The sequence below is a fragment of the Myxocyprinus asiaticus genome, chromosome 21 (assembly GCF_019703515.2).
Source record: "Myxocyprinus asiaticus isolate MX2 ecotype Aquarium Trade chromosome 21, UBuf_Myxa_2, whole genome shotgun sequence".
NCBI classification, from domain to species: domain Eukaryota; kingdom Metazoa; phylum Chordata; class Actinopteri; order Cypriniformes; family Catostomidae; genus Myxocyprinus; species Myxocyprinus asiaticus.
The window spans coordinates 12021985-12037513 of NC_059364.1; the positions used below are offsets into that span (position 1 = coordinate 12021985).

Sequence of the window (15529 nt, forward strand, 5' to 3'; positions counted from 1 at the left end):
AGAAAATGAACAATTATTCCTAAATTATGACTAATTTTAATGAAAAAAATCACACTAACATTATAAGTGGACCTCAAGGAACATTATAAAATACAATAAAAATCTAATTCATGACACCTTTAATCTGTTTGAGACATTTGTATTGTAGATGCTTACTTATCAGTGTAATGACTCCCCTGCTCTTACTTGAGCCAGCACTAAAGAAAGCATGTCCACCCCATATCTTCCCAAATTTTTCAGCTTCCTATGGGGAAAGATGCATTTCTTGAAGAAACACTATATCATATTTCTTATGATTAAGAAGAGAAATAACCTTCCTTCTTTTTATGGGGTGCCCCAACCCATTCACATTCTACATGGAGCGAGACAGTCCACTCATATTAACATTTGACATTTTGACATAATAGAAAAAATAGATTGTGTGTCAAAAACAAAATTATAAAGACCACATTCCAACATTATTGCAATAATCAAACCCCAAACTTCCCCTCGAACCAAACAAACAGAAAAAAGAAAAATGTGCACATTAACCCCGCACACGACAGCGCCAACTGGCATCCATCCCTTCAAACTCAAACAGTCCATGCACGCCTACGAGAACCCCCGTGACAGCTCTGCTGTCAGATTGCTCAAGTCCGGTGATTCTATAAAAATTTTGTGAGACAGAATTACACAACAAAAGATAATGTATAAAATAAACTCCAGCCAATAGGAGGCATAAGCACAAAGAACGTGCTGATTCATCCACAGAACTGTCCTGAAGGAGTGTTACTCCACAAAACAAACTCCAGCCGCTAGGCGGAACCAGCACAAAAATAAACAAATAAGGCGCTCAATTTCCTCAGACAGTCAAGTGAATGTTCAGTGAGCCAGTCCACTCGGCTGCAACATGAGTGCCATAAAATAACTTGCTCTCTCCATTGACTTTATGAAGGACATCTCTTGCTGGGGACATGTGAATGTTTTACGGCCATCCTTAGCATCTATTCTCAATTTGGCCGGGAATATCAGTGCAAAAGCGACCTTCTGTTGATGTAATAGTTTCTTGCATTCTTTGAATCGATCACATTTCTCTTTTGCCGAATTCGCAGTCTGGAAACAAGAAAATGCTGTGGTTCTTCCAAGAAAGCCTTCCTTTACTCCTCGCCTCGCATAACACGAGATCTTTATCGGATGATCTTAGAAATTTGGCCAGAATTGATAGGGGCCTGTCTCCCTCAGCGGATCGCCGAGCCGGAACTCTGTGAGCTCACTGGATTTCCAGCTTATGGCCTGTTATGTCGAGCAGACTCGGAGCCCGTCCAGGCATTTCACCATATCCCGACCTTCTTCGGCCTCAGGAATTCCAACAATACGGACGTTATTCCGCCGACTACGGTTCTCCATATCCTCCAACTTCTGTGTTATCACCCAGTTTCACCCAAATAATCTGCTCAAATCAAAGAGTTCCGGAAAACATTTCATGTGGCTAGGCTGTGTTTGTGTTGTTTGTTAAATCTCTCTATTAACTCTGTCAGGGTGGATTCACTGGGAGCAGCACTTGAGCTCATGGAATCTATTGAGCTGAAGATTTCTGAGATTTCTGAAAGACTGGACAAGTTCATCAAAGAGCCTAAAAACATTAAGGGATATACACCAGACAACCCTGCCATATTGAGAGATGTGAAGGTGAGAGACATTTACAGTACATTTATTCAGTTTTTAGATGCCTCTGTCCAAAGTAAAAAAACACATTAGCAGTGCTGTAATACAAGATATGAGCTGAGATAGTGGGACCTTCTAGCTTAAATTACAAGTAGAGCTGCGTATCATCTGTGTAGCAATGATAGGATAAGCCATGTTTCATTTGGCAGGCTAGTTTTATCCCAAAGCTTGTGCATTTAAGCCAGGAATACATTTTGTCAGGACGTTTGACATATTGTACTTTATTATGGTTATAGCAGTAAATTATGATTGTAGCCTGCAGTCTGCAAGTTCATCTCAACTCCCTCTTTTTTACTATCAGGACTTAGATGAAGGAATCCAGACAGAGATGGATCGTCTGTCTCGGTTCGACTCTGAGCCCAGTCATCTGGACTTGCGGGACCGGTCCCCTCTCACACAGGTAGTTCTAAACCATAGATCCAGCCTGGACCGGCTCAGACAACAGGTGCGCAAGAGTGATGCTGCAGCCCGTGCTCTCGATCGCTTCCTCATGTCCCTGCGCACCGTGGAGCTGGATGTTTCTTCTGTGCAGACCGCCCCCAGCAGTGACCCTGCGGTACTGCAGGACAGCAGATCTAAGCTGGCACTGATCAGGAAGGGAGTCAGCAGCCTCAAGGATAAGGCTCCACAGTTGGACCAGCTCTTGGGTGGAGCACAGCTATCAGTGACCCAAAACGGTAGCCCTGTTTCCTGCCTGGATATGGTGGGGTTTCTGATGTGTAGGGTGGAGGAGGTGGACGATCGGCTCATAGTTCGACAGAAGGAGGTCCAGAAGGAACAGCAGAGCCAAGGACTCAGCCTGAGGAGGAAGACTATGCTGGCCGAGCTGAGGAAAGTGCAGGGAGCAGCAGAGAAACAGGGTCTGAAGGATTCCACCATGCCAGCCGTGCAGCACAGGTATGCATGATTCATTCTGTCTTAGATTTTTGTGTCTATTTTCATTGTGTGATTCAAATATAGTCCCAGATTTCAGTAGAAAATCACTTCACCTTATTCATAAAACCAAGCAGAATGAATTGTTTTGTAAATTGTATGTAAAAGTATTCAGTTCTACTCAGTTCAATGGGATAATTTGCTTAAGAATGGATTTATGAACAATTATACAGAAATTTGCTCTGCAAGGCCCAGTATGTTCAATGGTTCTCTACTCTTCTGACATTGTGTGGCTCTGTGTTTAGGATGCGAGCACTGTCTGATCTGGATTCTCAATTTAACTCACTTCGGCCGGAATATCAAAGCATCAAAAAGGCTCTGTCCGAACTCTCTTCACTGAAAGAGCAGCCTGATCCAGCGGAGGAGGAGCTGGACTCCCTTTGGGAGGAGACAGAGAGAGCTGTATCTGACAGGTATGGTACAGGTGATGAACTTGACTAAAAAAAGATTTTAGCTCAGATTTACACAAAACGAAATTAATTAAATAAAATAACAGTGTAGCATAAGAGTTCCAGATGTGATCAGTCTCAAATAATTAATTTCCTTCAATTAACTGGAATAAGGAACAGTCACGCTTTGTTTGAAACAAGCTAAACAAATTTTGTAACTAACTTTTCATGTGAGAGTGAAAAATTTAGCAAAAGTTTTGAGAGAAATGTAAAGATGCTTAGAGACAAACTGATATCTGTTACTCTGTGTTTGACAGACAAGAGCAGTGCTCTGTTTTACTGGAACTGCTAAAGAAGTTTCAGAGCTGTCGCAGTTACCTTGGAAACACTCTCCAGAGGGCAGAGCAAACTATGAATGAGCAGGCGTCATACATGGGCAAAGACAACCTGCAACGCCTCCTAGCAAAAGTATGTCAATCTCAGACTAATCGCTACTTAGTTGTACAGTAATACAGTAAAATACAATGCTGCACTCCCATCATGATTTCTTTTTATAATTGGATATTGTTTCTTTACTTATTGTGGCTCACACCCATTTGCACAGAAAGGGCTTCCACACTTTTATTTATATGAAAGAAGCTCCTCTCTTAAAGGAATAGTCAGTGTTCAATACAAGTTAAGCTTAATAAACAGCATTTGTGGCATAATGTTGATTACCACAAAAAATAATTTCAACTCGTCCCTCCTTTTCTTTAAAAAAATTGAAGTTACAGTGGGGCACTTACAATGGATGTCAATGGGGTACATTTTTTGAGGGTTTAAAGGCAGACATGTGAAGCTTATAATTTTATAAAAGCACTTACATGTCATGTATTATTTGAGCTGTAAAGTTATTTAAATCATAATTTTTACAGTCATTTTAGGGTTTTAGGGTTTGTTGACATTACATTGTAATGGCAACAAAGTTGTAAAATTGGCAATAACTTTACACAGAAAAGGTTAGTAAGCGATTTTATCACACTAAAATCACATTAACAACACTTCCATTGTAAGTGCCTCACTGTAACCTAGATTTTAGTGCCTCACTGTAACTCTGAGTCAAAATAATTTTTTTTGTGGTAATCAATATTATGCCACAAATGCTGTTGATTGAGCTTAACTGGTATTGAACTTGGAATATTCCTTTAAAGTTCTTAGTTGTGACAGATCAGCTCCAATGTTTCTGCAATGTTCTTTTTAAAAAGTTTGCTGTGATTTGTCAGCTCCTTCATGGCCTGTGGTCCAGTAATGAGACTTGTTTTAAAGGTGCACTCTAAGTTGCTAACAAAAAACTTTGTACACATAAAAACATTAATATAAATATGTTTAAAATGATGTACACTCTCATTAATTGAAGACTCCAGTCATGTCCGTTGCTCAATAAAAGCTGTTTGAGTGAGCCGACCCCTCATGGGTACTGCTGCCATGTTGACACCACATGGCAACCTGTGTAACTTCTACTACTATAGTAATAATAACAATTATAGTGTTTTCAGCCAATTCTCAAAGATAAAAGTACAAGCAAACCAAACAATATGGAAGTGCGGTCACAGTCCAGTGTGCAACAATGCACATAAATGTGTTTGGATTGAATCCAAGAATGTCCAAATTTGTGCATCCATGATGTATTGGTATGTCCAAAACCATTGGTACTATTGGGTGAATAAGAGCCAACTAAAAACTTACTGAGTGCACCTTTAAAAATTAGTTTGGAGAAATGAAACTGACTTCATTATTAATTGAGAATTGAGTTGTTGCAGTTAGCGAAGCCCAGATCCATCATCGTTAGGCTACCACCACCAAGGCCACTCTTTTAATTAAATATCGTTTATTATCTTTTTTTCATATTTAAGTGTCTATATTGCAGGTCACTGGCATAAAGGAGGATCTCAGTGGTCTTGGACCCAAAATGGAGGAGCTCAGAGCCGTGTGCAGACAATTGCAGTCTCAGCTGAAGAAAATCCCTGACTGCTCGGAAGCTCCATTTGAGACAGAAGCAGATGCTTTGGTGGACTCTTGGCTAGATGTGAGGATATGAAAATAATCTATACCCAAAACATGTCTCACACTTTACTCAGTCTATCCTGTAGTTTGACCATCACCTGACTATGTTATAGTAACTTTTTGTAACTCTGTCTTTAAATCTCTAGCTGCTCCTGCATATTTAAGCCCAGAAAGCTCTTTTGTTTTTAGGTAAATTTGTGTCTTTCTCTGGCAGGTTTCAGAGAAGACAGACAGTTACATGGATAACTTGCGTGTGGGTCTGGAGTTGTGGGAGAAACAGCTTGTTCTGGGTGGAGAAGTGGATAGCTGGACTTCCACTAAACTCATCATCTTCTCAGAGTCCCACCCTTTCAGCAGCGAGGAGGAGGTTCTCAGCATGAAGGTACATCTTTTACACCACTGCTTAAAAAGGATTCAAAATTGTATTCAGTGATTTATGAATTGGTGTTTTTACGAGTTCTAGTTCCATCATTTTTGTTTTAAAGACCCTATGAAATAGTCTGAAAAATTAAATGGTCTTTCCTGTGTTTCTGTATTTCCTATTGAAACAGGAAGCTCGGACGGGGCATATCAAAAGACTAGTTCTTTTTCCAATAACTAATAGCTTTTTATTTTTGCATCACTGCCTGACAAAAATGTATTTGCTACTTGCTATTTCTGAGAGAGTTGGTATTTGGAAGAAGGACATTCAATTCTTTTATTGGTCAACATTTTTATATACGCCACTGTGAACAAGATGGGTCATCAATTTTTTTGGTCTATTTGCCTGGAAGAGAAAGACTGTACATTTTATATGCATATGTCTAAGTGAGCATGTTTTGTATTTTGTCGACTTTATAGGAGTACAATAGCATATTGATGGCCTCAAAGCTAATAGACATGGACTAAAAGCCACAAAACTCTCATTTTGATTTCATACAGTCTGCAATGTTTTTTGTGTGTTTATTAGAATGAGATTCAATGCCAGGAAGACAACCTTGAACACTTTCACAGAAAGTTACTAGAGATCCAGGAACTGCTGCAGAGTAAAGAGTCTCCTCTCGAGTTGCAGGTGAACGAACAACACTCCCTCTCTCTATTTTTTCTGTTTATTAAGTTATTGTAATAATTTTCTGTTGCAAATTATTCCTAAGTCCAACTACATCAACATTCTGTCTCCCTCTTACTAAGGTAATGGAAACAAACCTTAGAAAGAAAATGGAGCAGGTAAAGGAGCTCTTCTCTGACTGCACTGATGTCTTCCAAGAGCTCCTTACAGTTAAAGCTCATCTCACTCAGAAGATTGACACCTGCCAGTCATCTGTGGAGAACATACGCTCCTCAGTAGACATGCTCAGTTCAGAAGACCGCACACAGCTTGATGCACAATTACAGGTATACATAGATAGACAGACAGACAGACAGACAAACAGACAAACTCTTTTGAGTATAACTGATTGTATTTTCAATTTTTTGTTTGTAGGAGCTGTGTGAGCAGCTTTTGGACCAGGAGGAGCAGGCTGACTCTTTGTTAAAGGAAATCACTCTCATGTACAGCATTACTGGACCAGACGCCATGGAAGAACTGACCAATCGCAGCAAGCATTTTAAAGACAGCATTGTAGAAACTCGGGAGCTGATTCGTCAGAAGAAAGAACAAGGGGAAAAAAGCTTCCTTCAGACTATTAAAGGTGTGGAAACCCCACTCTTTGCAAGAGTTTTGTGACATTACAAGTAAATTAAATCATAAGCAATGTAAAACTTTAAAGTGTGGAAAATTGTTATTATGCTATGCCAGCTATGTTTTCCGTTGTTAATTAAAATGTATTTCATCCTTGTTGGCTCTTTGCAGAAAAGTGCCAGTCATTTGAGGAATGGTTGCAGGATGAGCAGCTCTCTATAAATGAGTGCTTTGAAAACCCAGAGCGGAGGCAAGACTTGGAAGCTTCCATGCAGAGACTGATGGTGAGTAACGGTTAGGACTCCAGCTGAATAGTTTCTTCTCTGTTTTGACCAGAAGATTGAGCTTTGCGCAGCTTACATGTGGCTAGTACATTGTTGAGATTCAACCAAAGTGACTTATAATACACTAATTGTAAGGGCCAGAACCCCAAGAGTAACCTGCAGTTTTTAGCCTGATTCAAAAACTGAATAAAAATAGAACAGGAGTGAGATTTCAGTAACTGTCTATCATCTGAGACCCCATACTCTGAACTGACTGAACCTGCAATTTTTACAGCAATAATAAGTAATCTTTAATTTGTGATTTCTCCAGAGTTTCCTGGCTTCTAAAGATGGAGAAGAGCATCTGTCCCAGTTGAAGGAGAGGTTTGAGAAAGGTGGACAGGATAAGGTTCCTGCTGAGGCTCAGGCTTTGCTTTCCACGTGGCAGCAGGAACAGGAAGGAGAACTGGCCACACTGAGGGCTCACTGCCAGGGACGACATAAACAGCTTGATGACATCCTCCAAAAACTCAACAGGTACAGTATGTGGAACTATGCTCTCATCACACTTATCAATTGTTGTGGTTCCATAAATACATTGATCCATACATACAGTACATCCCTTTCAATTCCATCCATCCATCCATTCAATCCCATTCCATCCCATTCCTTTTCATCCATCCATCCATCCAGCATTCATCCATCCATCCATCCATCCATCCATCCAATCACATTCTGTACCATTGCATCCATCCAATCCCATTCCATCCCATTGCATCCATCCAATCCCATTCCATCCCACTGCATCCATCTGAATAGTCCTATTCCATTACATTACATCTCATCTATCTATCCATCCATCCATCCATCCATCATTCACTCACTCTCCATCCCATTCTATCTTATCCATCCATCCAATCCCATTCCATCACATTCCATCCATCCAGTCCCATTTTGTTCCACCCATCCATCCATTCATCTAACCATCCAGTCCCACTCCACCCCATTCCATCTAATCTTACCATCATTCAATCACATTCCATTCCATTCCATCACATCCATGCCATTCAGTTTTATCCCATTCCATCCATCCAATCCAATCCAATCCTATTCCATCCAATCCAATCCCATTCCAGCCATCCAATCCCATCCCATCCCATCCCATCCCATCCCATCCATCTATTCAACCCCATTCCATCCCATTGCATCAATCCATCCATCCAATCCCATTCCATCCATCCATCAATTCAGTCCTATTCTATCCCATCCCATCTCATTCCATCCCATCTAGTTATGAATCTCTTGTTTATGTGTTTAGTTTACAGGAGGAACATAACCATTTTAAAGACTGGATTCAGCATAAGAAACAAGTGCCTGAACACAGAGAAAAACTGAGACAACTTCAAGAGGAGTTTCTTAAAGAAAGGTACCATAGAAATGTTTATTAAAGGAACAGTTCACCCCCCCAAAAATTGTCATTCATTACTCACCTTTATGTCATTACAAAAGTGTATGTTTTTCTTTTCTCTGTGGAACATATTGTCTCTTGAGTTCACTGAGGAAGAACACTTCAATGTACTCAACATTTGTCTTTAAATTATGAACAAATTCAAACATTCATAATATTACATTACAAAATGTGTTTATTGTCTCTTAACTTTTTAATGTAAAATACAACTAAAGAATGAATAACCCTTTTAGGGAGGCTTTTGTGGGTACACTCTTGATTCTATAAGTTCATAAACCTTGCAAAACTTAAAATTTCACTCTGAATCTTCAGTGGTCGTGTGGAGGCCTTTCGTGACCTGTTATCCACGGTAAGGATGCGTGGCCTGAGGGGTGACCCACTGCTAAGAGACAGTGAGGCCCTGATAGATCAATACCTTAGCATGGGGATTCTTTTGGAGAACCAGGTCCAAGTCTACAAGGCCCTCGATGATCAAGCTGAAACATTCCAAACCAAGGCAGAGCAGACCAGAGCCTGGATCAAAGATGTAAAGAAAGGACTTGAGTCCTTGGGAGCGGAGACCCCAACACAAGAAAAGCATATTAAGGCTCAGGTGCACAAATTGACATTTGATTTGTTTGAGTTTTTTTTTCCATGCTAAAAAATCCAGCTAAATGTATTTTAAGGTGGTCCAAGCTGGTTTAGGTACTTGACCAGCTGAGCTACAAGCTTATGGGTCCTAGTGGAGATGATGCTGGAAAAACAAGGTCATACCATCTTAAGGTGATCAAGCTAGCTCAACCAGGACAGCTGGTTATCTGGTCCATCTTAACAAGCTTGGACCACCGAATTACCTGCTAGAAACTAGTTACAATGTTCCAAAACACTTCTACCTTAAGCCCTAAGCAGGTTTTAGCTGGACTGTGAGTTAGTTAGCATCATGCATATTAGTTTTTTATGGAAAACCAAAATAGATGTGACCAACAACCCTTTTCCTCAAAGTAATTCAGATCTTTTGGATGTTACTCTGTGTTTTAAGGCTGTTCTTCATCTAAGTCCTGAGGGTGACACTAAATTAGTGGCACTGAAAGAAGTGGGAGAGGCTTTATGTGCTCACGAGGTCTTGGAAGACAGCAGAAGACAGGAGCTCTGTCACACCTTGAGAAACCTTGAGGATGAGTGGAAAAGAGTTCTGGATAATGCTCAACAGCTAAAAAATCAGGCAGAGCTCCAAGATTCACTCTCTAAAGAACTACAAGCCCTTGAGGACCAGGAAAAGAGCACCCAGTCCTGGATGAGAGAACAACTGGAAATGCTGCACTCTCTGGGGAAGGAACTTCAGCCACAGGAAAAACTGAACAAAGTGCAGGTAAGGGGAGAAGAAAAGGTGTTAATTTGATTGCAAACTACTTCTTAGGGCTCTCAGATGATAAGATAAAAACCCAGCTAAAAAAGTTTCTATAAATGCACATATTGGGGAGTAATGTCTGTATATCTTCTAGGCTGTCCTGGACCTTCATCCTGAAGCTGAATCCAGATTGGCCCATTTAAAGAGACAAGGGCAAAACATATGTTCTTATAAAGAACTTGATAATGAGAGGAGGAGCCACATTGACCAAACCCAGAGAGCAGTAAATGAGGAGTGGAAAAAAGTGGTACAACTAGCTCAGGAGTTTAAGAACCAGTTTGAGCATGAGGATTCTCTCAACAGAGAGCTATTGACCTTCCATGATCAAAAGGAGGATACGTGCTCCTTGATTAGACAGCTGAAACAGAACCTGGATTCCTTTGATGGAACATCTTCCATTCAGGAGAAACTAAACAGAGTTGAGGTTAGTTAAATGACAGATGTATGTCGATGAAGCTTATTAATATGGCAAATATTTTGCAATTTTGAGGATATCAGCATTGGCTGGTTAAAAGAAGTGGTCATTTCACCTAGTGTCAGTTCCAAAATCTACTAATAGCCATGTCAATGGATAATGCACATTGTCTGTTTTCAGATATGTTCCATGGATTTTGAGTATATATTGTGTAAAATTAGTGTTTATTTAAACTCAGCAATTTTGTGTACATCTTTTTTGCTTTCATTTAATTCTATTATTTTTATTGGCCATCGGTCACCCTGCTTTTTGGATATTGGTATTAACTTTGGCCATTAAAAAACTACATCAGTTGACCACTAGTTGAGAGCGATATTTAACTACAGTGTTAGTTATGGATATGTTTGGCTGTTTTTGTTACATTAACCAAGATATCAATGCTTTTTATGTTTATGTGAGGAAGCAAAACTAAAAAATTTACAAATTGGGCCTTTGTGGGACACCACATTCTAATTATTACCAAAGTGCTTTAGTCAAGGTGACTAAATAACCTTAATTTTGTTACCTTAATAATGTGGTTTTATCATGGGCTAAACAAACACATAAAGAAAACAGCACAAGAGAAATTCCATAACAATCTAGATACATTTCTTGTTTATTTTGCTTCTATTAGGCTGTACTATCTCACAGATCTGAGGGGGATGACAAACTCATTGACTTAAAGAGGAAAGGAGAGAGTCTATGTTCCTGTCAGGATCTGAAGGAGGACAGACGTCAAAGAGTCCAACAGATGTTACAAGATGTACAGGAGGAGTGGACAGCAGTTATGATGGATGCTCAGGAGTTAAAGAAGCAATCAGAACTTGAGGAATCTCTTTCTAAGGACCTTCAGGATCTTCTAGACCAGGAGAAGAGCACTCAGTCCTGGATAAAAGAGCAGCAGCTAAAGATCGAAATGCTGGGTGAAGATACTCAGCTACAACAGAGAATTGATGGTGCTCAAGTAAGAGACAAGGGGCAACATTAAAGTTTTTACCAAAAAATACACTTAAGGAATACAGTTTCATTGTGATGTTTTGATGATTTGTTTAGGCTATCCTGAACTTGGAATCAGACGGAAATTGCAAGCTTGCCACCCTGAGGAGAAGAGCTGAGGGTTTGTGTTCTCATGAAGGGTTGGATGAGAATAGAAAGCAAGAAATCCAGCAGAACCTGAGAACCATTGAAGAAGAATGGAAGAAGGTACTGGCGGTTGCACAAGAGCTGAAGAACCAGGCTGAACTCCAGGATTCTCTTTCAAGGGAGCTTCAAAATGTTTATTCACAGGAGGAGAGCACCTGGTCCTGGATGAAGAACCAGAAAGATGACCTGGACTCATTGGGGAAAAACACTCATGGTACTCAGGAGCAGATTGAGAAGAGACTGAATAAAGCACAGGTAAGCAGAACAGGATGGAGAAATTATAAGAAGAAATTATGGCAACTTTATGTTTTGTTTATGATGTTGTCAGATGTGGGAGTCCTGATTTAGTGTACCTTTCTGTCTTTCAGGCAATTCTAAATCTTTGTTCTGAGGGCAATTCTAAGATTGCAGCCCTGAAAAGTACAGTGGACAATCTGTACATCCGTAAAGATCTGGATGAAGACACAAGACATTTACTCATTAAGAAGATGAGAAGTTTAGAGGAGGAGTGGAATGGAACAATGCTGCAAGCACTAGAGCTGCATAGGTTTGTTCTGTCCTGCATCGATAAATTATTTGAAACCAAGAAACCAGAACATAAAAGATCTTGTCATTTGTGCAATAATTTTATGATATGTGATAGTAGTTGTTAGCAGTGATAACCCATTTTATTCCATTGGTGGCTTGTGACAAATTTAATTTAATGAGAGTGTACACTTGTCTTACAGCTTAAAACACACATGCACATTTCTCATTAGACGTTTTTCCAAACCTTAGAAATCAATTTATAAATAATAATGAATTATAAAATGATAATGTATTAAATAGTAATTTATTATAAAGTTATTCATAATGATAATAATAATAATAATAATTATTATTATTTTTAATATTTTGTTGTTGTTGTTGTTGTTGTTACATTATTTATAGTATTTTTGTTTTTAGATCATTGTTATTAAAACAGCAGAAACAAATCAATACATACATTTACATTTAAAAAGCCTCAAAAACTATTTATAATGCATGCTGTAATTTATGTCTGTGTGTTACAGAAGTTTTCATCCCTAAACTGCCTGAAAAGAATTGCAGGTTTTGTTGACTCTCTTGGTTAGGCAAGCAAAAATTAACTCTCCTCTTGTTTCATTTCTCAGTCTGCTGAAAAGTGTAGTCGAGCATCTGGTGTCCTGTCAGTGTCAGAGGGAGCAGCTTCAGTCCCATCTGGAGCAGGTTAAACAGCAGATTTCTGCACTGCCCCGTCACTTTCCCTGGCCTGGTTTAGGGGATCGAAGGCACACAGTGGAACAGGCTAGGAGTCTGCTGGACCGCACAAAAGCCCTGACCCCATCTTTGTCTACTCTAAGGGTGCTCGGGAGGGAGATGAGCCAGCTGACCCAGGATTCCAGCTGGATTGATCCATCCTGGACCACCATTGAGGAGTGCATACCAGAATTAATCAAAGAGCTTACGGTAAGTCTGAAAAGGAGTGCTATGCTTAATATTTCTTTGACTAATAGATATCAGAAACTTTATTTACTTGTATGGCATTCTTTTTGTGCTTGTGTAGGATTTTTGTGTAAATGTTGAAGAGGAAATCCGAAAAGAGAGAGTTTGTGCTCAGTTAGTTGAGCAGCACACCGTTGCTCAGGATTGGCTAAGAGAGCAGGTCAAAGGTTTTGGTGCCCTGCCCACTGAACGCCATGGGTTACAGGGCTCTATCAACACTCTTAAGGTTTGTTTTTGTTTTTTAATTATTCTTATTATTTATATTTCTCCATTTTAACTTTAGATTTCCCACAAACCTGGAAATTAGCTAATAAATAAAAACTAGGTCTGTCAATTGATACAAATGTTTAATCGCAATTAATCTCATAATTGCGTTAAAATATTCAGTTCCTTTTTAATGAAAGCAAACTTAATAATAGAGCTTTGTTTAATTATTAGGATAGGCAATTTGTGTGGATGACACTCTTAACATAAATGTAAAATAGAGCAACAGTGCTCTTTACTAAACAACAGCATCTGTATTTTTCATATTGCATGAATGTACAAAACACACTAGAATTGCAAACAGAAATCAAATCTTCAGCAATTTAATTAAAAACTTTCCCCATGCTTTATGGATAGAATCTTACCTGTATAAAATTGTTTTTGCCACTGACCACCTGCTTTCCGCTGGTGTAAGCATTTTTATGAATGACGGTGTTGCGCTCATAGATGATATTTCACTTTTTGAGCTTTGATGATAATTAAATTGCACCATAAAAGGCTTTAAATGACTGTATTTATACTTTCCTTCTGGGTTTGATTTATAAATACATTACCTGAAAAGAGTGTCTTTTGCCATAATTTACTGATAAATGTGTGGTCTGCTATAGATTTTGAGTAAAATGATCAAAAAGGAGAGAGTTTCATAATGTTAAGCATAAGTAAAATCTTTCGGCCTCTGCAGGCTCTTCTTCAGACTGCAGACAGAGAGAAGAGAGAGATGAGAGATCTGGATGCTGTTAAAGATTCCCTGATGCACCTCTGCACCCCTGGAGGTCGTGATGCCCTGACCTTAGAGGTTAGCCACCTTCATGACCTCTGTGTGTCCTCAGAAAATGAATTGAGGGAATGGCTAGCTGTGTGTGAGGCCAGATTGGGTGAGATTGACCTCAGGCTTGCTGGCAGGGCACAGATTCTGAGGGCACAGGCAGAGACCCTCCTGGATGAGCTGCGTGCTCAGGACAACTCTTTAGGATTTTTAGATGGCAGACAGAATATCTGCCAGCTTCAAGAAAACTGGCATAATTTCAAGGTATTGTAAAAATATGTTAAAAGATCTACTGTATGATAAGTGGATTCATTCTGACAATTTATTAAAAAAAAACAAATCTTAAAATTTTTCCTATTTTAATTTATTTACACATAGATTTGTGAGAAAGATGTTGAGGCTTTAGAGGGCAAAGTTCGTGACCTTGGTCAGGCCCTCCATATGGTCTCTCCTGATGAGGAGCCCCCTAGTGATGTCATTTCGGTAGTGGAAACAGTTACGCAGCAATATTGCAGGTATATTCACTGTAGAATGATGCAAAATCAGTAACAAACCGGTAAAGCTAAAGTGTGTAATTTCTGTGTCACCAAGTTAATATTAAAAAATAATTATTGTTTTTAAAAGGCTTTCCTGAATAATTTATAGAGGTACAGAACCACAGTGTTTACAGTTTTCTTGGATATCATGATTTACATATAGCTGTCTCTGCGTATTAAGCTGGGATAGGAGAAAGTATTTTAACAATGAAGAAATTACACACATCAGCTTTAATATTGTTTGTTTTACTTTACAACTGTTACAGTATAATATTGTTTTTAATATATTACAATATAACAAGTAAATATTCAATCATTGATATTTTTTTGTTCAGTCTGCGATCGAAACTGTTGGAAAGACAAAATGATTGTGCAGACAGCACTGTGCAGTGTGTGAGACAGGCCTTACAAAGCATACAGTCCTGGAACCAGACAAGAAATGCAAATCTTCCTTGCAGCTCAACCATGTCCATGCAGGTGTGTATGTGTGCATCTCTTATTTGCATATGTGGTTACACTGCACAAGAAGTGCTCTTACAACATACTAGAGTGTATTCGAAGGATTAACGTTCATACTGCTGTGTTTGTATACAGAGTTATACCATTGTGACAAAGTAACACAATAAATCCTTTTGGTACTCCCTAGGCTGCAATTGAGGAAGGAGCGAAACTTTGTAAAAGCCTGCAGGTGGCGCTGTCCTATAAAGAGCTGCTGAGGGATTGCTTGGGCCCTGACTTGGCCGGCAAGCTTGAAAGAGATGGCATAAAAGCACTAAATGAAACAGAGGCTCACATGAATGACCTTAAACAGGAACTTGAGGTGAGTATAACTCAGTTGAGCTGTTAAGTTTGGGCTCCCTCAGGAATTTCCAATAGGATTTTAGAATAGCAGTTTTTGATTTTTGGGTAAAAAAAGATCTGTGGTTAAAACTACCAGAAGAGACTTTCACATTTTGTTCTACAACATAAATTTCACACAGTCATACCTCAAATGTGAATTTTGAAACTTCTGTATT

General features: G+C 39.2%; 1 protein-coding gene across 1 annotated transcript in view; it reads left to right on the forward strand.

Moving 5' to 3' along the window:
- Positions 1 to 15529, forward strand: part of LOC127411675 (nesprin-2-like) — a 166842-nt gene that overhangs the window by 46499 nt on the left and 104814 nt on the right. Inside the window, exons 30-53 of the mRNA XM_051647390.1 lie at positions 1518 to 1668; positions 2006 to 2601; positions 2883 to 3050; positions 3344 to 3494; positions 4933 to 5091; positions 5284 to 5451; positions 6019 to 6120; positions 6240 to 6443; positions 6532 to 6739; positions 6901 to 7013; positions 7324 to 7529; positions 8311 to 8418; positions 8773 to 9052; positions 9479 to 9808; positions 9942 to 10271; positions 10936 to 11265; positions 11355 to 11699; positions 11813 to 11991; positions 12596 to 12911; positions 13009 to 13173; positions 13894 to 14241; positions 14356 to 14492; positions 14849 to 14990; positions 15160 to 15333. Of these exons, the coding sequence (XP_051503350.1) occupies positions 1518 to 1668; positions 2006 to 2601; positions 2883 to 3050; positions 3344 to 3494; positions 4933 to 5091; positions 5284 to 5451; positions 6019 to 6120; positions 6240 to 6443; positions 6532 to 6739; positions 6901 to 7013; positions 7324 to 7529; positions 8311 to 8418; positions 8773 to 9052; positions 9479 to 9808; positions 9942 to 10271; positions 10936 to 11265; positions 11355 to 11699; positions 11813 to 11991; positions 12596 to 12911; positions 13009 to 13173; positions 13894 to 14241; positions 14356 to 14492; positions 14849 to 14990; positions 15160 to 15333 (5410 nt within the window). The remainder of the gene's footprint in view (positions 1 to 1517; positions 1669 to 2005; positions 2602 to 2882; positions 3051 to 3343; positions 3495 to 4932; positions 5092 to 5283; positions 5452 to 6018; positions 6121 to 6239; positions 6444 to 6531; positions 6740 to 6900; positions 7014 to 7323; positions 7530 to 8310; positions 8419 to 8772; positions 9053 to 9478; positions 9809 to 9941; positions 10272 to 10935; positions 11266 to 11354; positions 11700 to 11812; positions 11992 to 12595; positions 12912 to 13008; positions 13174 to 13893; positions 14242 to 14355; positions 14493 to 14848; positions 14991 to 15159; positions 15334 to 15529) is intronic.